This window comes from Populus euphratica, unplaced genomic scaffold (assembly GCF_000495115.2).
Source record: "Populus euphratica unplaced genomic scaffold, PopEup_1.0 scaffold2.1, whole genome shotgun sequence".
NCBI lineage: Eukaryota > Viridiplantae > Streptophyta > Magnoliopsida > Malpighiales > Salicaceae > Populus > Populus euphratica.
The window spans coordinates 1,471,176-1,489,852 of NW_011499846.1; the positions used below are offsets into that span (position 1 = coordinate 1,471,176).

General features: G+C 34.0%; 3 protein-coding genes across 4 annotated transcripts; 2 read left to right on the forward strand and 1 right to left on the reverse strand.

Annotated features, from left to right (window-relative positions):
- The first annotated feature begins 6,764 nt into the window (after positions 1-6,764).
- On the forward strand, positions 6,765-8,072 carry LOC105129977 (transcription factor MYB44-like). Its single transcript, XM_011032277.1, has one exon. It carries the CDS (start codon positions 7,096-7,098, stop codon positions 7,837-7,839), a length of 744 nt encoding a protein of 247 aa, XP_011030579.1. The 5' UTR covers positions 6,765-7,095; the 3' UTR covers positions 7,840-8,072.
- A 4,205-nt stretch (positions 8,073-12,277) lies between these two features.
- On the forward strand, positions 12,278-15,266 carry LOC105129985 (Thioredoxin superfamily protein). Of its 2 annotated transcripts, XM_011032294.1 has the most exons (4): positions 12,278-12,469; positions 12,681-13,227; positions 14,018-14,211; positions 14,742-15,266. In XM_011032294.1, the coding sequence occupies exons 2-3, from the start codon at positions 12,763-12,765 to the stop codon at positions 14,174-14,176; spliced, it is 624 nt and encodes a 207-aa protein (XP_011030596.1). In that variant the 5' UTR covers positions 12,278-12,469; positions 12,681-12,762; the 3' UTR covers positions 14,177-14,211; positions 14,742-15,266. The 2 variants fall into 2 exon arrangements, with proteins under 2 accessions (XP_011030596.1, XP_011030587.1); XM_011032285.1 differs by lacking the exon at positions 14,742-15,266 and having other exon boundaries at positions 12,279-12,469; positions 14,018-14,372.
- A 566-nt stretch (positions 15,267-15,832) lies between these two features.
- Positions 15,833-16,204, reverse strand: LOC105137985 (uncharacterized). The gene has a single exon (XM_011043959.1). It carries the CDS (start codon positions 16,202-16,204, stop codon positions 15,833-15,835), a length of 372 nt encoding a protein of 123 aa, XP_011042261.1.
- Positions 16,205-18,677: the final 2,473 nt, after the last annotated feature.

An 18,677-nucleotide genomic window follows, 5' to 3' on the forward strand; every position in this document is an offset into this window, starting at 1 on the left:
TATAGGATTTTATCTTTATAAAATTGAGTTGTTCTTTGGAATAAATATTGGGATTTGAACAATATCACAATTCTACTTGTCCTTCGTATGAAAAGGCAACTTAGCTTACAAATGTACAGGATTCCACAGGGTGCGTGAAAATCAAGCTCAAACCAGCAGAAACTCGGGGATTTAGAGCGACTCTCCTCTTACACAAAGATTCAGCTCAGCTAGCCCATACAATAGAGAATCAAATGAAGGTTGTGCTGAGATTACTTGCCATTTGGGCTATATCATTCTCGCTTCCAGTACTGCTAGGGTCCATTCTCTCATCGTGCAGCCTCTGTGAGCATGAATTCTGAACTCAATCAATTAAAAAGGGTAATGTATGTTTTTTTAAAAAAAATATATATCAGAAAAGCAAGCAACTGTACATATAATTTTGATATATACACACACATCTCAAATATATATTTTACTTTTTTATTTTATATTGAATGATAGATAATAAATAAAGAATATTCAAATAAATACATAGAGCCTGTGAATAATATATGGATTTTTTAAATTTTATTTTGATAATTAATAGATAAAATATAAATATAGTAATATCTCAACCCTTAAATATTTAATAAGTCAAAATATTGTTATGATTTTTATAAATTAAAAAATTCTTAAAAAATAAAATAAATTTATCAAACACGTCAGACCAAAATAACTTGAATTTGATAGTTAATCAAACCCAATATAGCATGGATGTGACAAACATATTAAAAGCAAAGAACTTGAACTTGGTAGTTAATCATGTTTAAGATAACGTGAATCTATTAAACATGTCAGATAAAAAAAAACTTGGACTTGAGAGTTAATCAAATCTAAAAGTAACAGGGGTTTGACAACATGTCAAGTTTAAAAGAACTCAGACTTGATAGTCAACTAAGTCCAATATAATGTGAATTTAACAAACATATTTGACCTAAAACACTAAGATTTAAAGGTCAATCAAGTCTAGTTGAAGGTCAATCAAATTTAGAACATAGACATCTAGCAAACATTTAAAGCTTATAGCATTTAGATTCAACCTCTACTAAGTTTTAAATTTATATCCATGATTCTAAACAATCTTTTAAAATAAAACTATTGAAAGCATGATAAACTTCTATACCTCTTTATCTAGGATAATTATTTATATTAATATAATGATTTTTTTTATTTTTATAAGTATATATATGACCTATTAAAGAACCTATTATATTTATTGTTTCATTTATGATATTGATTAATTTTAAATATACTAATTTTATTATCAGAGATATTTAAATGCTCTTGACTAAGATTGTTTTTATAAGTATTGAATATGTATTTAATTTTTTATTATGAAACTGGAATTTTTTGAACTAAAAAAAAATTCAATTATTTGAAAATATTAACTAACCACTATATGAACATTAAATAACTCATTATTTATCTATCTTGAATTTTAAAACATAATCAATATCCATTATCATCCCTACTTTAAAGCTTCCCCAATTTAATTCCAAGATAAGGAGATTCTTGATGGACCATAGTTCATGAGACGATTACCAGAACTTCTTTTTTTTTTTTTTCGCCAGAACAAAATAACTCCCCCGAATCAGCCTTCTGGATGAATGGGTCCTCCTATGGACTGGATGCTGGACCCTCGTATCTATGGAGAAAACGGGTCGCTGACACTGTCTGTTAAGATCGAGATAGGGTATATTCTTGTCGTGTTGGGAGAAAAAGCCAGGCCCATCGTTTTCACCGGATGGGTGAAATCTCTGAGAGCCTCTTTCAGGATAGACGGTGATTGTTCAAAACTAGCTGGCTCCCGAAGAAAGAGCCCAGCTATTAATGTTCCAGTTGTGCCCAGCATATTTATAAGCATTTTACATGTCAAGAAATTGAAAAACAAGATATCGATTAATTATTCAGTACACTAAACAATGTATTCAATATTTCCTAATAATTCGTCAAGAAGTCATTATAGAGAATTTATTTTATAATTTTAAGGTTTTATGGGGTACATGATTGGGTTTTCTTTTTGTAAAAAAAAATTGTGATTAATAAAATTGATTTTTAGTTATAATTTAATTTTTTTAAATGATTTTCATTTGAAAAGCATCAAATTAATGATTTTTTAGATAGTCTTGAATGGTTTTAATATTTTAATATCAAAAATAAAAAATAAATTGAAAAAATATTTTAATTTATTTTCAATTAAAAATCATTTTTAGAAAATATTATATACCAGATAAATACTGACGACTCGACCGTGTTTTGGTTTTTTGCGACGGTAAACAATACAATTCTTCATATGTTTAATAATTCATCGCATTAATAAACGACGGGGAACATGTTCTCCTCGGCCGTCTCATGAAAGTTAAGAACAGGAAAAGAAAGCGTTAGTAAGAGTCTCTTGTTTGGTGGATACACGGGAGACACATTAAAACAATTACAAACCTCCATGAAAATAAAGAATTCAAGCACTATAAAATAGAAGGAACAAATCAAGTAGTGCCAAGAACAGTAACTCATTTTCAGGATAAAAATTCTAATTTCTAAATATTAATTTTATAATTAATAAAAATAAAAAAACCAACACAACTAAAAAAAATCCAAAACTAAGTTTGAAAAACAATTAAAATATAAAATAAACCAGAAAAAAAAAGTCAAGCACCAAAAAGCAATGAACTCTATTTGAAGCTCTTCTGACTGTATACAACTGTATACAAGTCAACTCATCTATCGAGCCAAGCATATAAATTCAAGGTCGACTGAGAAAAATTTAAAGCTATTATTATTTTTTAAAAGACAAATCCAAGCTTTTTTTATTTTTTTTTTACATAGGAACATTAAAATAAAAAAAAATCAATTTAAAACAAAATTTTTTTTTTTCAAAAACACTTTTAAAATAAAATAATAAATATTCTCTGTATCAAGGGGACACACTGTCTACTCGTCTATTTCGAAATTCGATTGCTTATCATCTTCAATCAATGCGAAAGGATAACGATAATGCGTCAATTTCCCTAAGATGTAAACTCCAACCAACTGGAGCGAACTTGTCCAATTTCTTCTCCTTATTGCTGTATTAACACGAAATTTATCATCATTTTCAACAAAAATATTCAAAGAAGGTCAATTACTATGGAAATTGCACGGTCCCAGGGCAATGCGAAATGAGAAATAACAGCGCCTTAAATCATGGCTATAGCTGGGAAAATTTTCATTTTGGTGCAGACTGTAAAGAACATCTGATTTCGAGGCGTGACTGTTATTGTATACGTCGAGGGGACCAGGCTAAGGAACCTATCTTTAAAAACCTGGCAGGACCTGTAATTCGGAGAAATTTAAACTTGCTTTTTCATGTGATTTTTGTTCTAGGAAAACGTTAACAAGTTCCCTTAAACATTTGAGAATTAAGATCCCTTAAAAGCTGAAAACAAGAAAAAAAAGAATTTCAGTTCGTAACAGTATTTATTATATGAAAAATTGAAAATCCCCAATGTCCTGTTTATATTAACTGCCAACAACTTCTATTATAATCTATTTGTTTTTTATGCTGAGATACAGTGTATTTTTTATTTGAAAAAAATAATTTTTTTTAAAACATGATTTTATCATATTACCGAATAAAAAGAGAGTGAAAAGTCAAAAATAGACAGAGCAATCAACAAACAATAACCAATGGTTGACCAGCTCAACGAAAAGGACAAGCTACCCATTCCAACGCGGTATTGGGCAAAACCCAAAACAACCAATGACAGAGCTAAACCGAGCAACAAATGGGTTGGAAGGGAACATGTTGGACCCCACGGTCTGCAAATCAAGTGGCTCAGTTTCTTTCCGATCAGATTGAAAATATATCTTACGAAAAAAACAGTCCACTTTCTGGTCCCACAAAGGCAACCTCTTAAAGACAATTATTAAGGAAACTGTCCTTGTTTGTGATTTACTGTTTGAAAACTATCGAGAATTTCGAAATCAGTCGGTGAATGAATCAGGGTTCGATGCTAGCTGGAGTATAAACTGCCCAACTGCTTCTCGGTGGGGTTACATCACAGGTCCACTATAAGGCTCCAAAAATCCATTAATATTGACACGTGGGCGGCTGGGATGTAATCATGATGCCGACCCGTTTATATTTTGTGGGGTTGCTTAAATCTCATTGTTGTAAAGCGCGTATTTCTCAGTCTCATTATATATCCACGGCCAAATTACTTCGACGTTTTTCAGGGACTTCAAGATGCACGAGAGACAATCTCAGATATTAATCTGATGATTTGTTGATTTAAAGTCTATTTTGAAATTAGTGTTTACTTTAAATATATCTTTTGTTTTGCCTAATAATTTTTTTTCTGGTTATTTTTTTAAATATAAAGTAGATTATTTTGTTAATTTATGAGTCAAGTGAGATGTCTGAATTATTTTATGAGTTAATCAATTTTAATATCTATGAAATTTTTAATTTTTTTTGTAAAGTTACGAGTCGATCAGTCTTGACATGTATGAGATTTCCGAATTGAAGTTTATATCAGTAATTATCATATTCTCTGTCTACCTTGTTAATTCATTCAACTTGAACTTTTAAAATGACCTGTTGAAAATAATTGTACTTTTAATTCAATTATCGTTGTACTTTTAACTCACAGGATCACACCTCTATGTAAGTCAACAAATTCGGATTTAATCTCAATTTTGAAAAAAAATTATCGATGACCTCTAAGTGGCATCGCAATGTAAAGAAGCAGAAACAAACAATGAGGTATTTTTGCCCTGGTGTGTTCTGTATTATTCATGATAGTGCTGGCATTGGTTTGTAATTTTTTATAAACATCAATCAAGATGAAAAAAACGAGTGTACTCGAACTAATTCGAGTTCTCGGTCATGAATTTACTAGATAAAAAAATAAAATAATATGATTTTAATTTATCTCAAAGGAAATAATATTATTTTCAATAAAATATATTTAGAAAACTCTTGAAATTAAGTCAATTGAATCTCAATCAAATTTCAAATTTGACTAGTTAATTTAAACTTAAATACCATCATGTTAATTTTCAAAGTTTGAAATAAAACACAATTCAGGTTAGATTTTGATTTAGCAGGGTATTGAGCCGACTTGACAGCCAGGCTAATCAGTTGACTTATAAATACAAGTTCGGTGTATATTTAATATTATAATAACTTTTACTATTGTAATTTAGAAATTAAACTTGAGAGGATCTATAAATTACCGTGGAACATCTCGGGACTTAACTTTTTTTAACTAAGATTTTTTTAAAAAAGAAATGGAGCAAAACTATAATATATATTAATCAACAAAACATTTTAAAATAATTACAGAAGATAAAACACAGTCCGCAGAACATACCGCACGAACTGGATTGGAAAAGAAACGTAGGCTTAATAACCGAGTATTTAGGGGCAATTAAGGGCTGTGACACGGACGCTCCAAAGGGAAGAGTGGAGTAAGTAAGTTACTTTTGTTGAATAGACAACAAAGTCAAGGGGATTTAACACGAATCACGTGAGATTCGCACAGGCTGGCTGTGGGACCGTCCTACGTGGAAGACGTAAAAGTCATCCTCCTGAAAAAGCCAATACTAATAATTTAAGGGATTCCTCTCAACAGTATCTCTTTTTTGAAACGGTTGATCGGAGCCGTTGATTCCAGTTACTGAGGCTATGGATTTGGACTCACCAGCTGTAAATCTAGCCATCTAGTCAAAAGGTTTCGACCCCACTTTCCGTTTTAAAACGTTTGTTTTGTGTTAAACAGCTCTGGCCTTCCTGTCATGTTTTAAACGCTCCTCTCTCTCTCTCTCATCTTTTTTTTTGGGTAAAAACGCTCTCCTCTCTTGTTTATAAACGATAAGCCATGCTGAGAGAGAGAGTGGGAGTCTGGAGGACGCGAATGATTTTTATTAATTTTATTTTCTGCATCGAGATTGCCTGGTCTCAACCAAATCCCAAGATTGCCCCTTAGATTCACTCTCTTGAACCTGTTTTTATTATTGTTTTTAATTTTCTCGCACCACAAAGCTTTTTATGTTTGAGGATGTGATTGTTTTGATTTTTCCAACGTCGTCATTTAAAAGAAAAAATATTTTTTAAATATTTTAGATTATTTCAATAAGATAATAACAAAAATAAAATAAAAAATATTATTTTAATATATTTTTAAATAAATTTGATAATTTACCATGAATAGAAAGATTAGTCTAAGTTATGATTAATTTTTTCAAAAAAAATACTTAAAATAAAACATGTTGCAAATCACTAGGTTAGTACACAGAATCGAATCAAGATTTATAACTTCAAAACTTTGCTAAAAAGTTAGAATCATTATTCCTAAATATAATCCGAGTCAAGCTTTTTATTAAAAAAAAAAAATCTCCAAATAAAAAATAAACAACTTAAATTCATTAAAAAGGAGTATTAAAAAAATTGTGAAATGTGTATTAATAACGAGTTTTGAGAACCACACCATTGTTTTGCTTTTGGAAATTCTTTTCAGTACATTCTAATTAGTGATTAACTTATAATTGTGTGATGGTTATGTAAAATTACGTAATTTGGCAACTAAACATGTGTCCCTGTACATAACATGTGTACAGGGACACATGTAACACAAATTAAGTCATCTGTGTTCGGAATTCTCTACTATAATAATACTTTCCTCGCATTACTTGTTTTCTCCACACTTGAATAAACCTTCGGAGGCCCAAAATGGTCAAATAAAAAAGAGCAGACAAAACAGAATCCGACCTGCAACAAAATTTGGTAGCAGAAAAGAAATCTCGAAAACAAAACTCGACCTCGAGAGTACGCACCTATTCCTGGTCTTCACTCCCCACCAACTTTACAAAAGCCAGTTTCCTGGAAGACCCCTCTCTGTCTATGGGGTACCGAACCAAGTGCATGCATCTCCTTGTCTCCCTCTCTTTCTATCCCCATTTCTTTCCTCCTCCGTATATAAGCCCCTTCAATCCTGCAACTCGATTTATTGTCTCTCGTCCACTCTCAAAGCCAACCCCTTTACTCAATCTCTCTCTCTTTTTCTTTGAAGCTCCTTCGTGATCTTAATTATCATGGAAGCAGGGAACATGTGCTCTACTTCTTCTTCAGATTCTTCCTCTTCGGATTCTTCTTTCAATGGAAATAAAACACCAAGAAGCGCCAATAAATCTGAAAGAATTAAAGGACCATGGAGTGCAGAGGAAGACAGGATTTTGACAAGGCTTGTTGAGCAACATGGACCAAGAAACTGGTCCTTAATAAGCCGTTACATAAAGGGTCGGTCTGGAAAATCATGCAGGCTTAGGTGGTGCAATCAGTTAAGCCCAAATGTGGAGCACCGTCCGTTTTCTCCAGTTGAAGATGAAACAATCCTGGCTGCTCATGCCAGGTTTGGTAATCGATGGGCCACCATTGCCAGGTTGCTGCCAGGTCGGACCGACAACGCGGTCAAGAACCATTGGAACTCCACGTTGAAAAGAAGGGCAAGAGAACGCCAGAGTCAGATGAATTTGGAAGGTAATTTATATAGTAACTATGGTAACCACAATGAAGGAAATGCCATTGATATCAATGTAGCATCAGGATCTATGCCGGATACCATAATGAGAGAAGAGGAGGATGCGTTAACCACGCTGACTCTCGCACCGCCAGGGATTGGTGGTGGAGGCAGTGGTAATAGTGGTGGAATGGTGGCGGAGAGGAGGCCAGAGAGTTTGCCTGCTGGATTTTGGGATGTGATGAGGGATGTTATTGCAAGGGAAGTAAGGGACTATGTGAGCTCTAACTTGTCCGAGAGTAGCTCAGGCTTTCATTAGTTGGGACTAAATTAGAGAAGAGGGGATCGAAGCCATGCCTGGTGTTGTTAATTTGATTAATTCGGTGGTGTTAACACTTAATATGATCATTATGTTAATTTTTTTTATTTTTTTTTACTAAAATGTGAGATGAAGATTGATGAGTGCCTGAACTTGTGGCCTTGGATAAATTTTTACAATCTATGTTTCATTACAGCCTGTCTCCAATGGATGACGGGAATGGATTTTAATTATTTTGCCTTGGAAAAACTATTCTTACATTATTTTTAAGTGAAATGCATTAAAAAAGAAAGCCATACCACACTCACGATCACTCATTATATTCTTAGATTTTATTAACTCCATAGGTTCTTCATCTGATTAATCTAGAAATAATATTTTTGAGAATGAATCTCGAAACTAGTGGGAAAGGGAGGGATTGAAAATCTCTTCCTTATTGTATGTACATATTTTTTTTATGATGATGTATATGCTCCCTTGTTTTTTACATTGTCGAGAGAGAGAGAAAAAACAGAGGAAGAATTATGAGTTATCGTTTAAAAATAAGAATGAGTTTTGAGAATATCCTATAAAGAAAATAAAATTGAGAATCTTAATAATCTCAACCCAAGACATTGAGGAATTTATATGGAAAAGGGATTGAAGAAAAAAATTTGAAAGAAAATAAGAGGATTTCTTTGTATATAATAGAAAGTAGGAGTTTGAAATCTCATTAACTGGGGAAAAACATTTATTATAAGGAAGACCAGACACGCCTTATGTTGCATCTCACGTGATACGAGCTAATTTAAAACGAAGTTGGATGAGAGTATAGGAAAAAATTATAAATAGAATATTTTAAAGTATTTAAAAATTATTTTTTATGTATCTTTAATAAGAATGTCTTGAATAATATTTATTTTGCAATTGGGAATTTTTTATTAGGCAAGAGTAATTTTTGTTTTATAAAATATAGTAGATAAATATATCTTATTTATTTTTATTTTTATTTTTATTTTTATTGTTAAATGAAGATATTAAATTATTATTTACATGGCGCATCAACTCTCACCGGCTCTGACTTGATCAGACTTATCCTGGAAATCCAGACAATTAAGCTAGACTTGAGCAACATATCTGATAGATTCAGAGCTAGTACATGAACCTTAACAATCACCCGTCAGATCATTACTGTTTGTCACCATCTTGCCAGTAGATCAAGGCATTGTTAATCTGTATTAATATCTTTTTTTTTTAATCAAAATTGTAAATTCTCGAGATAAATATTGGCAATGCTTATCGTTCACGAGCTGTTTGTTTTTAATTTATTTTATCCGAGTAGGAAATGTAATTAACTAGTACCACAGCAACTTCAAAGAAAACTGTTCGAGGCTCAAGATCGAGAAGAATATCATCAGCAATAGTGCCTTCCACGAAGGGTTTGAATCCAGAACATGAGACACAGGAGCACCTTTGTTTCCTTCTTCCTCGAAGCAAATATTCACAAAGCTGTTGTCCCACTTTATAACGACACTTGTGGATTTTATATTTGAGGAAAGCTGCAAAGGCATGCATGTTCTAAATGTGCTAAATAATAGTAATTTTAATAATTTATGCACAAGAAGATGCAGGGTCCTTGCTCACATGATATCCTCTCCTTTTGTAAATGTGTGTTTCTCATTATGACAGCTTTTGTGGAAAGCAATAAATGGTAGCTTTTTATCCCTAATAAAAGTTTTAAAGTTTTAACAAAGAGTTTTGTAGAATTTTATAAGATTATAATATATATTGATGATTCAAATACCTTTAAAATTATTATCAAGATAAAATGTAATTTCAATCACGCTTCACTACATTGTTAAGCAAAGGAACCCGGTCTTGGCCCTCCTATACAGAGTGGCTGAATTATTTAACTTAGAACTATTGAATATGCATGCATAAAACTGAGATTGCAATCAATTATAGTGGGGGGGGGGGGGGGGGGGGGGGGAGAGGGTCGAGAGGTTATAATTAACTTATAGTTTTTATTTATTTATTTCAAAATGCAGATACTTGATCCAAGAAATTAGCATGACCAAGTTACTTTAGAAACGTTTATGCTAGTCAGTGCTATCAATTAGTTTCACCATATACATGCTTTTTAGCATTTCAACTCGATTTCGGCATAACATTTGATTTGTTCCATTCATGTCTTGTCTACTTCACGTTTGGACAACAGCGGATTTAGGCTAGTGGTGTGATTCATAAGCCATAAATTCCATTGTCATGACTGAAAATAATTAAGTTGATGATACTATTGAATTAAATATCTCTCTCTCTTCTTAATTCTTTATAATGCGTATTGTAAACCTTTATTTGTACTGAAAAGTTCAATTTTTTCCTGTGTTTTTCGTTTCTTTTCAAAATCCTCAATATTAGGAATACGCTTGAATGCGGGTTGGATCGAACCAATTAATAACAACAAAACTCTCCATCAATCCTATAAAATTATTCGAACTTTAATCTCACGAGTTTGATCTAGCGACTACGAAAAATTTGTCCCATTTCTTAATTTTTAGGGTTTAAATATTAGAATTAATATCCATAAAGATTTACTATATTTATTCAAATACATCAATCAAATTAATATGGTTGCCATTCTTTTATAATTACTCAAGAATAAACTTAGTCTTAATTGACTATTAACTTTCTCTCAAGTCTTTTGTTAAATAGAGGTATAATGTTCTGTGTGGTCCTGTATTATGTAATGGTAGGACCACTATATTAATTAAGAAGAAAGGCAGTTGGCTCTCTTTAAAATAATGGTTCAGCTACTGCAGACGCCATAACAAATTTGAAGAAGAGAAGAGAAGAAAATCAAGAGAGAGAAAGAAAAAGAGACAGCAGAGCAGCTTGTGTTCTTCCTTTGATTTTCAGCTCGTTCACTGTTGGATCGGACTGAGATTTTGATAGCAGCTTCTAGACACGTTATTCTTCATTCTGAACGGTTGAATAGAAGATTGGTGATGTAGAAGCTGACCGTTTTGATAGAAAATAGGGCTGTCAATATTGTGAGTTTTTCTCAAATAATTCTCCTTTAATCTTGTTGTAATTCGAGAATAAGTTGTTCTTGATGATATATATGTTGTATCCCTTAATTGAATTTAAGAAAAAATAATTGTGAATCCATTATTTGTTGATAGTAAAAATTTTTAGATGGACCACGGTCATGTGCCTTTTTCCGCATCGGATTTTCCATATTAAAATCTTGGTGTTGATTTATATAATTATTTGTATTACATTTGGTTATTGTTTAATTCTATTTTTACTGTACAAAGAATAAAAAAGATTGAAACTTATAAATTGTGAATTGTATTCTATTGAATTGATCCGGATAAATTAATATCCAGTTATTGTTAGTTTTCCCAACACATACCTCCTCCAACATTCTTCATATACAATTCAAGGGATAAATCTAATTAAATCTTGTTTAATTATCTTAATTTAATTTATGCGATTGAAAAGTATTGAATTGATTTTTAAGCATATTTTTCTTCTAAAATCTTATGCGTGTTGAAAGAAATGCTGGGGCTTTGTCATGATTGGGTAGGAGAATTGATTTCTATTTCCCAGTTCTAATTTTCGAAGGTTCAATCATGGCTTCAATGTTAAGGTTTACTTTTAAAGAATAAAAAACACTTCGGCTTGGTTTTAGCATGCTTCTTTCTGCATATCCTCCATTGTAATCGGGAAAGAGGAGTTGCAAAAAAGGATGGAAAGAAAAAGAAAACTTTGATCCTCTTGCCTGATAGATGTCTATTCAATTACCTTCCAAGATAATTTGATTAAATCTTGTGGTTAACTGTTTTTTTTATTCGTGATAAAAGTTTTTATAGGTTTCGAGAGAACCTCATTAACCTGAATTTAAAAGGGTTAGGCAAATTAATGAATTTCTAGCTAATAAGGAAGGAATATTAGCTAGTCATCGTAGGTTTGGTCAATTTTCATCTACCAACTAGAAGATTTCGAAGCCATATTATCATGATTAGGATAGAATTACGGTCACCGAAAAACAACTACTTCATTAGCGGTCAATTTCCGGTGCTTCCTCCTGCCTTAAAACTCGCAAGCCCATCTTTTAATGTTGAAATCCGTTTCCATTCTTCTCCAACTAAAAACATATTTTTGCTAAAACAAAGAAGAAATAGAAAGGACTTCTAGACTACTCGGAAGGTGGGCTCATACGAAAGGTAGGATTAGCACAACTTGGCAACCCATCATTGTAAGATTACAGCCCGAAAGAAATCCCAAGTTTTTTTGAAAGTTGGCTTTAAAAAATTCAGAAAAGGATTGGTGGAACTAATTTGTAGAGTACGAAAATTAAAGAATATTTGTTAAGAAAAAAACAAGAAGAATATAAATAAATATTTGACATAAATAGAAGTTACTACTATTGTTAGCGCTAAAGCAGGCCGGTGTGAAATCGAAGCTAAGCCCACAGTTAGATCACAGCCCAATATGTGCATTGTTCTCTTGCTGCCATCTATCATGGCTACTGTGCCCTTTCTTCGTCCTCGTTGAGTACTTGCTTTGGCTTGTTACACCATCTCTTCCTCTCACTCTCTCACACAGAATTTTCTTTGTTTTTAATGCCAATTGGAAAACCCAGAAGGTATGTGTATGGATCCAGACACACCAATCTGTTTTAAATTTTTATCAAAGTTTAATTCTTTGAGTTCCAATATGTTAATTTTAGCTTAGGGTTTATGCTTGGTGGTTTTTGTTCTTTAAAGGAACCTTCAAGGCTCATTGCATACTTAACTTTGTAATCTTAGTACTTGTCTGCATGTTGTCTCACTGTCTTATTTGTTTATACCATGCAGTAAATCTAGTAACTGTTTCAGTGTTGGGTTCTGAAAGTCTTGGTGCTTAGGTTCTGTAACCCCGGAAAAGAATCAGGTGAAAATGGATCCTGTTACTAAAAAATCTTTGTTTTGTCTGAAATGGCCGTGGGATGTTGATCGACATGCGAAAAATGGGAAAGTCTGTACCTTAGAAAGTCCTTGGCTTTTCAGGTCCTTGCAGAGTCTGGGATCCGTTGCGCTTAATTCGTTGAACTCGATTTCAGAATCCTCTAATTCTTGGATCAATAGTTTTAATCCTATCAATCTGGGTGCGAGAACTGGCCAAGATAACTTTTTGAAGAATGAAAAAAGGGTCTTGACTCATGAAGAGCAAGGAGAAGCAGAGCAGAGAGCATTTGCCTCGGCACTGGCAAGTGGTAAAGAGGCTACGGTGCTTGAGTTTTATTCGCCTAGATGCAGGTTGTGCAACTCTTTGCTTAATTTTGTCCTGGAGGTAGAGGGTAGAAACTCAAGTTGGCTCAATGTTGTAATGGCAGATGCAGAGAACGAGAAATGGCTGCCTGAGGTATTGCACTCACCTCCTGATTATATTGTTTTAAAAGGTGGGAATTTGAAAATCTCAAGTGTAAAATGAGGAATTCCCTAATTGGTGCTGTTATTTAGTTTTGTCCAATTCTGCTTTGTGAGCAACAATAACATTGTTTTGTTATGTGATGGAGCTGTTAGATTTGATCATTTCCCATTGCCACACAGATGGCTCTGTGATCTCTCTGTGGCAAGCAGAAACAGAACTCCGGGATCTAATTTTATTGTGTTGCTTGTAATTTTAGGATTCTTGGCATTTTAGATAATGATTAAAAGTAAAACAGCATTGAACGAATAGAGTGATGCAATGATCTTTTATAGGTTGTGACATTAAGATTTGGTAGTCTTCTTACCTACTGCTTTGATCAACATCTTACATAGTTGGAGGTGTAGGCCAGGAGTCAGAGAAAGCTGCTTCTGAGAATTACATTCTTTGGAGTTTAGTGCATAGCTGGTTGTCATAACTTCTTGATGCTCCTTTTCATTGCATCCACAAACTTACATATACTGTTCCTGGCTCATCTTCATCTACTAATCATCTTGCTATCATAACACCTCTCGCTACCATAAACCTTCACCATCATAAGCCTGCAGTTGAGCTAGTGGAATTTTGACTTGATGATGAGACTACCCCACAACACAAACAAATATCAATACGCATAGCAGTTCTGTTTTTTTTAAGTTTTTAACCTGGTGTAATCTCTAAGACTTGAATGGGCATTAGTTTGCTATGATGTGCTGACTGATTACATTTTATTGTTTGTCTTCAGCTACTTCATTATGACATAAAATACGTACCTTGCTTTGTTCTGCTGGACCAAAATGGGAGGGCACTGGCAAAGACAGGAATTCCAAGCAGTCGACTACATGTAGTTGCTGGCCTCTCTCATCTTCTCAAAATAAAACGGGCACAGAATAATAGTGGTTGACTATATTTTGTGTTCAGAACAGATAAAATTACCATGTAAGTTTATACGAGACACATTTTTGAATTACAATTCCTAGACAAGGATAAATTAGTGTCTAGATTGGCGAACAGCCACAGGAAGATGATTGTATGCCTACGCTTACAAGTTTGAACATCAGCAACTACAGCAATGCATCCTTTTCTGTCCTTATTCTTTCCACCTTCTTTCTTTAACCCAATGAACAGCCATAGATTTTGTTGTTACAAGTATATTAGCTGTAGCTTTCTTGTTCCGGCTATCGAAGCAATATGATCATGCATAATTCTAATAGAACAATGAGCTATAATCTTATAGTTGTTGTCGTGTACTCACTTTAATAATAAATATGTATATGTTTATTGCATATATATAGAGATGTGGACAGCTAACCCTAGCTAACCCTAATGGGTTTTGTATAATGGACCCTAATATAATAGATATAGTACTAACAATACACCAGACAGCTGGTCCTAGAATTATGTTGATCATATTGCTTCAATACTGGCGGGGTTCCAGCAAGTCTCTAACCCCGTGTTTGGTTTCGTAGGTATTTAGTGTTGTAGATTTTCGAGTGAACTGGAGTCAATTTGAGGAAAGCTAGGCACGAGATCAAAATGATAGCAGACATTCATTCAGTTAATATTTTTGTTGTTGAAAAAACCTTAAGGTGGCTTCCTTGTTTTCCCTGGTGGCTTCTGTCCTTCAGCAAAACAAATTCACCGGCCTCCAAGACTGTTTTGTTTGTCTTAGGAAAGCGTACTTGTTTCTTCTCATGGCATGGGAGCAAGAGTGTAGGAATTTTTGGAGTTAGTAAGCTGATTGGGTATCGATAAGAATCAGAAATACGAAGAGATTAAGGGATGAAAACTATGTATCCAGTGCCACAGGATTTATGCTGGAAATTCTTAGAATCTAATTCACTAGTTAAAATAGCCTTATACTAAATAAATGTGAACTGCCAGTTTCCACTGTGTCTGGGTTATTACCCTGGTGCTCTGAATCTCAGCAGATCCTTTGGTTCCTGGGATGGGATTTTGTGATGGAGGCTAATGTTTCTGCTTTAGTGGGGAAAGAACAATGTTTAGCGGAAATGGAATATATGCTATATCTTCTTAAAACTATAACAGTGAACAAGGTAAAAGAAAACCTCAATTCTCCTGGTTTTCGATTCCATAACATGAAAGGAAGCAAGTAATCCACCACATAAAAGGTGCCAAGGCCGAAGCAGTAATTTAGTTCAACCCATGTGGCCTTCCCCAGCAATGTCAACATCTCATAATGTACTCATCGTCATAATTCGTAAGCAATAATGATATATAAATTCAAAGAATAAATTATCATATGCATGACACTGGAATAAAGCCATTTCTCGCTTTAGTAGGCAAAAGGAATAAGTTAAGAGTGGGAATGGAATGCAAGTCAAATCTTCTTGAGACTACAAGGAGCAAAACAAATGGGTACTAATCTTCCTCAACGAGATAATTTTCGCCCAAAAAAATGGTGCCACTACTGAAGCAACCGCAATTTTCCTTTGATATACAATGACATCGAAGAGATATAAAATGTGCTCATCGTTACAGTTCATAAGCAGCAATGCTCCAACACATGCATTCAAGTAACAAGTCAAACCTCCCACGTTTAAGAATCAAGATTTTCAGGTGGGTGTTGAGGAGATTGCTCTTCGTGCTTGGTTTCTTGTTGGGTTTCGGCAGGCGTCGGGGCTGAACTAGAGGTGGCAGGCACGCTTGACCTCGAAAGTGGGGGGCTAATCCTTCCATCAATGCAGGAAGAACATTTTACCTCTGCCCAAGTCTCCATATCGTACTGGCCATAACCCATGATTCTCCTTCCCGAGCAGAGCCTTCCAACCATAACAGCAAGTACACCAAAGACCATGATCACTACAAGTACTGCAATAGCCGGACCAATTGAAGCGTGCGTTGAGTAGGTGTTGAAAGATTGCGGGGTTACAGACATTGGTGGTGGTTGCTGGTCTAACAGCATTGACATTTTTAGCCAGCTACCCTTGAAATGCTTCTTATTGAACTTGAAAGAGAAATGCTTTAAATCAGTGAAAATAGACTTGGGTTTCGAAAAGATTTAAACTTGAAAATGCGAGGGGACATGGAGGAAAAGCCAATGCACAGATAAAGAACCTGTGTGTCTTGTTTTCGAATAGTTAATAGCTCTTGAAAAGAAACAAAACCTAACGGATTTTCGAGCTTCTCAAACACGGAAGAGCAAGATCTTTTGAGCTGAATCTCTTGAGCTATAACAGAGTGGTACCATCGACATGTAGCTTGAAATTTACCGGAAGAGAAAAGACTAGATAGAGAAGGAACTAGGAAGCACAAATGGGCTCAATGTAGCAGAGCTTTAAAGCTTTAAAGCTTTAAATGAAACGAATACCATTTTACTGGTCTCAAGAGACTGAGAGGGAGAGAGATTGTGTCTAAATAATTCAAACAAAAGAGAGAGGCCATGGATCTACCCAGTGGCATAGGTCATGAGTTTCCCTATTTTATAGGTACAAAAATTGAGTAAAGAACCTTGGGACGGTAAGAGGACAAAGGGAAAAGGAGAAAGTAATCAGAAAAGTCAGGGAATCTGAAGGAAATGACTGAGTAAAAAGTCCAGGACCTTTTTCTACACAAGCTCTTTTCATAAAAACGTCTGCCAGCTTTTGCAGGACAATCCTGTTACTTTTAAGCCCCTTGTATTCGCTGGATGGGCTCTCTCTCTCTCTCTCTTTTCTTTGTATTTTTTGGAAGTAATTTTAAGAAAATAAATAATAATTAAAAAATAAAAACTAAATATAATAAATAAATAAAATTAATTAAAAAAATAAAAAAATAAAATCAAAGCTAGTATAAAAATAAAATAAAATAAAATCAAAACAAAACATATAACAATTAAAAGATTGATAATCAAACTTGATATAAACAACAATATAATTTTAAATTTTTTATAATTTTTAAAAATTATTTTTTATCAAAAATTTAAAAATATTTTTTAAAAAAACTGGAAAGATATTTTATGAATTAATTTTATTAACCATAAATAAACAAGTTTTAGAAAATGCCGTAAATAAGATGCCATGAAAAACAAAACAACCTCAACCATTTTCAATTTCAATTTCAAAGTGCCACTCCCTAGCACATTGTGCATGCACACCACTGTCTATAACTCCGTAGCCCACACTGATTAACCCTCTTTAATTCCTAAAAACATATTTAAAAAAAAAAAACTGTGATTGGGTTTTATGTTAAATATTAATATTATAAATCAGATGTTTAGTAACTAGATTTATCAAGTAAAATCCGACCCAAATGGTACTGTGAGTTGGGCCATACGACCCAAGAAACTAGTGTCTCGGTAATTGCCCTTGTGAAAAATCAAAATGGATTTGATAGCCGCCGATGGTCCACCACCACCAGTGCATTCGAAAGTGAGGTTCAATTGATTACCACCAGTACCTCATTGTCAGAAGACCAGATCAAGTTCTGAAATTCATGGGAGGTATGCTCTGCCGAGAAAATAATGAACGGAGAGCAACATTCTAAATTTCATGAACATTTGACCGCCCATTTCTTTACGGAAACCGTCCCCAGGATTTTATTAGTTTGACAGAAACCAGTCATCGTTCTACCAAGCAGGAAACTATTGGACGTGCAGTTTACCTAAAGATGTGACGATGCACATTTTAAAGCTCTGTCCGTTGCTTGCGGTTATGAGAGGACAAGCTCCTCCTTCTCCATGCTTTCTGCTTAACCATTGGCCCCAAGAATTATGATAGCAGACATGGTTTGTCCAGAACAGACACCACTGGCTAAAGTTATCTTAGAAAGTCATAGTAGAAATTACCAACGATCCCCCGGTCCTGTGGTTCCAAAGCCTATGAACAAGGGCTCAAGCACTGGTACCAGCACAGTAGAATCTACCTTGTGTTTTAAGGATCCTTTCATTAGTGAAAATCGTTTTGTCAGGCACCCAACCTTTGTCTTGGACTTTAGTCTGGATGATGAATCGGGCACCAAATAATCGAATCGTATGGATCAAGGACACCTTAAAATAACACCAAAACACAAATACCCTGGTTGAGTCTACCGAACATTACAATTTTGCATTTCTCTACGTCTGAGAAAAGGAAAGTACAGCAGTTAGAGATGCCAAATATAAGCGTGGGCTATCATGGGAGATCATCATTTTCAAATTTCGGCCACCCTACGTCAACTAGTGTAAGACTATCTAGCAATGCCAGATCACTTCAAATTCTTGTTGGAGTTCATGACTCAATCAACAGGCAAACCAAAGAAAGTTCAAGCTTTGAATAGAGTATATGACATGATACTCTGCATGTATATCTGAAATATGAACAAATAGTGAGAAAAGCCTTGTCACTGCTCTCATTAGTTAACATCAAAATCAATTGTATAAGTTGAAGTATTTCAGATAAAAAATTTGGAAAATCTAGAATAGCACC